This window comes from Asparagus officinalis, chromosome 5 (assembly GCF_001876935.1).
Source record: "Asparagus officinalis chromosome 5, Aspof.V1, whole genome shotgun sequence".
Lineage (NCBI taxonomy): Eukaryota > Viridiplantae > Streptophyta > Magnoliopsida > Asparagales > Asparagaceae > Asparagus > Asparagus officinalis.
In genome coordinates this window covers 30,168,214-30,171,348 of record NC_033798.1, presented here as the reverse complement: position 1 = coordinate 30,171,348, position 3,135 = coordinate 30,168,214, and the positions used below count along the sequence as shown (strand labels likewise).

Here is a 3,135-nt window from a genome sequence, read left to right as displayed (position 1 = left end):
TTAATTTCATGAAAGATGAAAGGCATTTTTGAGAAATAAAAGTTTTTCTAGTACTCACTCTTTTAAAGGGAGAATGATTATACTTTTTATTATAGTGACATGTCCTTTAAATAGAGCCCATATTGTTAAATATAATGGATTTTTACCTAATTAGTTTAATAAGGCTTATTAAGTTAAATCCAAATCGCATTAAATAATACTAATTATATCTAATTGATCCCTCTTACTTTGTCGTCATTATGGATTAATCCGTTTCATGAGAAAATGAAAACGAAAGGTGCGAGTACAGGAGAGATAGAATGATTTTGAATTTTGGAAACAAATAGGTACAATCTTTAAGCTTTATATGTTCTAAATACTTTGCATAGTATTTTATTACAATTATTTTTGCATAAGAGCAGAACTTGTGACATAGTGGGTAAAGCATAGTTTTTTAGCGGAAAATTTTTATTTTCTATGTTATTATCATTAATCTCAATTTATAGTAATAGTTTATTATTTATAATTATACAAAAAATAGTTTAGTAATATATTTTTAAATAGGTTATGGATAAATTTTAAAAAGATCATAACTACCAAGATAATGTCAAGAGTTTTTTTGAAGCAATGACATCTTATGTTATATTTTATTTAAAAATTTTCGCCCCCACTGCCTAATAGGTCTTGGCTCCGCCGTTGCCTCCAATCAAGAGTTGGTGTCGGTTAGAAGAAATGAGAAACCTAATAGCATTTCAGTGATTTGAGGGACTAATTTCGAAGTATTAAATATGTAAGTGACGAATATAGTTAAAGCACAAATAAAAGAGAAATGTTGTGTTTTTTTTATCAATATACCCCCTTAAATCTATCATGTTTTCAGATTTACCTTCAGAACTTAAGTAGTTTACCTTCCTATTTATCAATTTTACTTTTTGAACTCCATTTTGTGAACATAACAAGAAAGGGTACATTTTGTGAATCCCAAAGAAATTGCAGCCTTGTTGGCTTTTGGTCCAAATTTTTGAACACCTTGCAGTCTTGTTGGTTCTTTTTGTTTCAAAGTTTGTCCACAACTTTCTGCGTGAAGATGAGACTTGATGGGAAAATGTGCTCCCCCTCCAAAGAATGCAAGCTCATTTTAGCTTTATGTGGGACCTCCCTAAAGCAAAAACAAGCAACCAATGTCACTGAATAACAATTTTTATTTTTCGCTTGAAGTTCCACAGGAGTGACGGTGAAGAAGCCTTGGAATCAATCGTAGTTCAGGTTTATTATAAACCAGGCTAGGTTATAATATATGAAACAATTAATAACAGCATGGGCTTTATCTTGAATATCCGAATTGACTTTCATTATATATTCTTCTTAATTGCTTTGAAATAAAGTTCTTTTTAGTTCCTATCTCTAATCAGGGCCGGTCCTGAGATTTTTGGGGCCCTAGGCAAAATTAAAAAATGGGGCCCTTAACTGATAAACTGTCTATTTATAACAAAGATATTTTATTGAAATGAAATGAATATAAGATTACAAAATTACTTAAAACAATTTCTTCGAGCATTATTTGATGCAAAGTCATTAATAATACAATCAACGTCTATGTCTTGTAACATCTCATTCTCGATGCTTAGAATAGCCAAATTGTTCAATCTTTCTTGTGCCATTGTTGAACGCAAGTAGGTTTTGACCAACTTCAATTTTGAAAAACTTCTCTCCGCTGTTGCTACAGATACATGCACAGTTAATAAGATTCGATAGGCAATTGAAACATTTGGATAACAATCAGCTTGCTTAACAAATTCCAAAATTTGGATTGCTGTCATTGACACTTCTGGTAAAGTTTTTTGTAGCACTCTTAATTCAGAAAACATATCATTAAGATCAATATCAGATGAATCATTATGAGATAAAACACTTTCAAGATGATTGCAACAATTTCTTAATTTACTATCATCCAATGACTTCAAAGTATCTGAATCACATAAAAACCCAAAAATACTTTCAAATGTCTTTAGTTGTTCAAATCTCTCTTTTAATGAATTGATTGCCATATCCAAAACAATTAAAAAATAATTAACTCTAAAAGATTCCTCTGTGGATTGTATTTCTTCATCATGATCAGTTTCACCAGGTTGTTTTTTCCTAATGATACGACGTTTTGTTGGAAATGTAGGATCCACATTCATATCAAATGCAACACTTCTAGCAATATCCAAACTCTTCTCAAACCCATCATTTCTAAAATTTTCAAAATATAACATCACGTCTCTCACCTGATTCATAGTAGTGTTAATATTCATATTTTTATTTTGTAATTTTTTTGCTAACCATGTTAATAGCAAACAAAACATCATACCAAATAATCATACCAAGTAAAAATTCAAAGTTCTCAATTGCAGTGACCAAACTTTCAGCTTCACTCTTTGTTTTCGCATCTTCTGAAGTTTTATATAATTCTAACAAAGCCAATCTTATGTGAGGAGCTTGAAATCTAATGGCTTTTACACTTTTCACTCTACTCTCCCAACGAGTATTACACAAAGATTTCACAGTAAATGATGGAACATTATCAATTAAAATCTTCCACCTCTTAGTAGAACTCGAAAATAATGAATATATACGTTGCACAACTCCAAAAAATGAGATAGCTTTAACACATGAATGTGCCATATCACTAAGAGTAAGATTGAGACTATGGCAAGCACATGGCATATATAATGCTCTCGGATTAATTTCAAGTAATCTTTTCTGAACACCTTGATGTTTACCTTTCATGTTAGAACCGTTATCATAACCTTGGCCTCTAATATCATCAACATCAAGATCAAGTAATTGTAATACACTTAACAATTCATTAAAGAGCCCCAGTCCAGATGTATCATCTACCTTCACAAATTCCAAGAAGTACTCTTCTATCTTTATTTGATTACTGGACATATTCACACAACGTACAACTAGGACCATTTGTTCTTGATGACTTATATCTGGAGTACAATCAAGAATTACAGAAAAATATTTTGCTTCTTTAATTTTCTTAATGATAGAGCTCCTAACAGCAAGGCCTAAACGAGAAATCAACTCATTTTGTGGAGTAAAAATTAAATATCAAACGGTTAAAAAATTACATGTCAAACGGTTGAATAAAATTTGTTGCAAAAA

The 3,135-nt window shown here is 30.7% G+C and overlaps 1 protein-coding gene across 1 annotated transcript; it reads right to left on the bottom strand.

The window, feature by feature from the left end:
- LOC109841665 (zinc finger MYM-type protein 1-like) lies at window positions 1,512-2,913 on the bottom strand. The gene is made up of 2 exons (XM_020410613.1): window positions 2,305-2,913; window positions 1,512-2,249 (listed from the first exon to the last, which is right to left on the bottom strand). The coding sequence occupies exons 1-2, from the start codon at window positions 2,911-2,913 to the stop codon at window positions 1,512-1,514; spliced, it is 1,347 nt and encodes a 448-aa protein (XP_020266202.1).

Coding starts and splice junctions, on each gene's coding strand:
- LOC109841665 (XM_020410613.1), bottom strand. CDS start 2,913: ATGTCCAGTAATCAAATAAAGATAGAAGAGTACTTCTTGGAATTTGTG. Junction 2,250..2,304: donor TTTTGTTTGCTATTAACATG/GTTAGCAAAAAA, acceptor ACTATGAATCAG/GTGAGAGACGTGATGTTATA.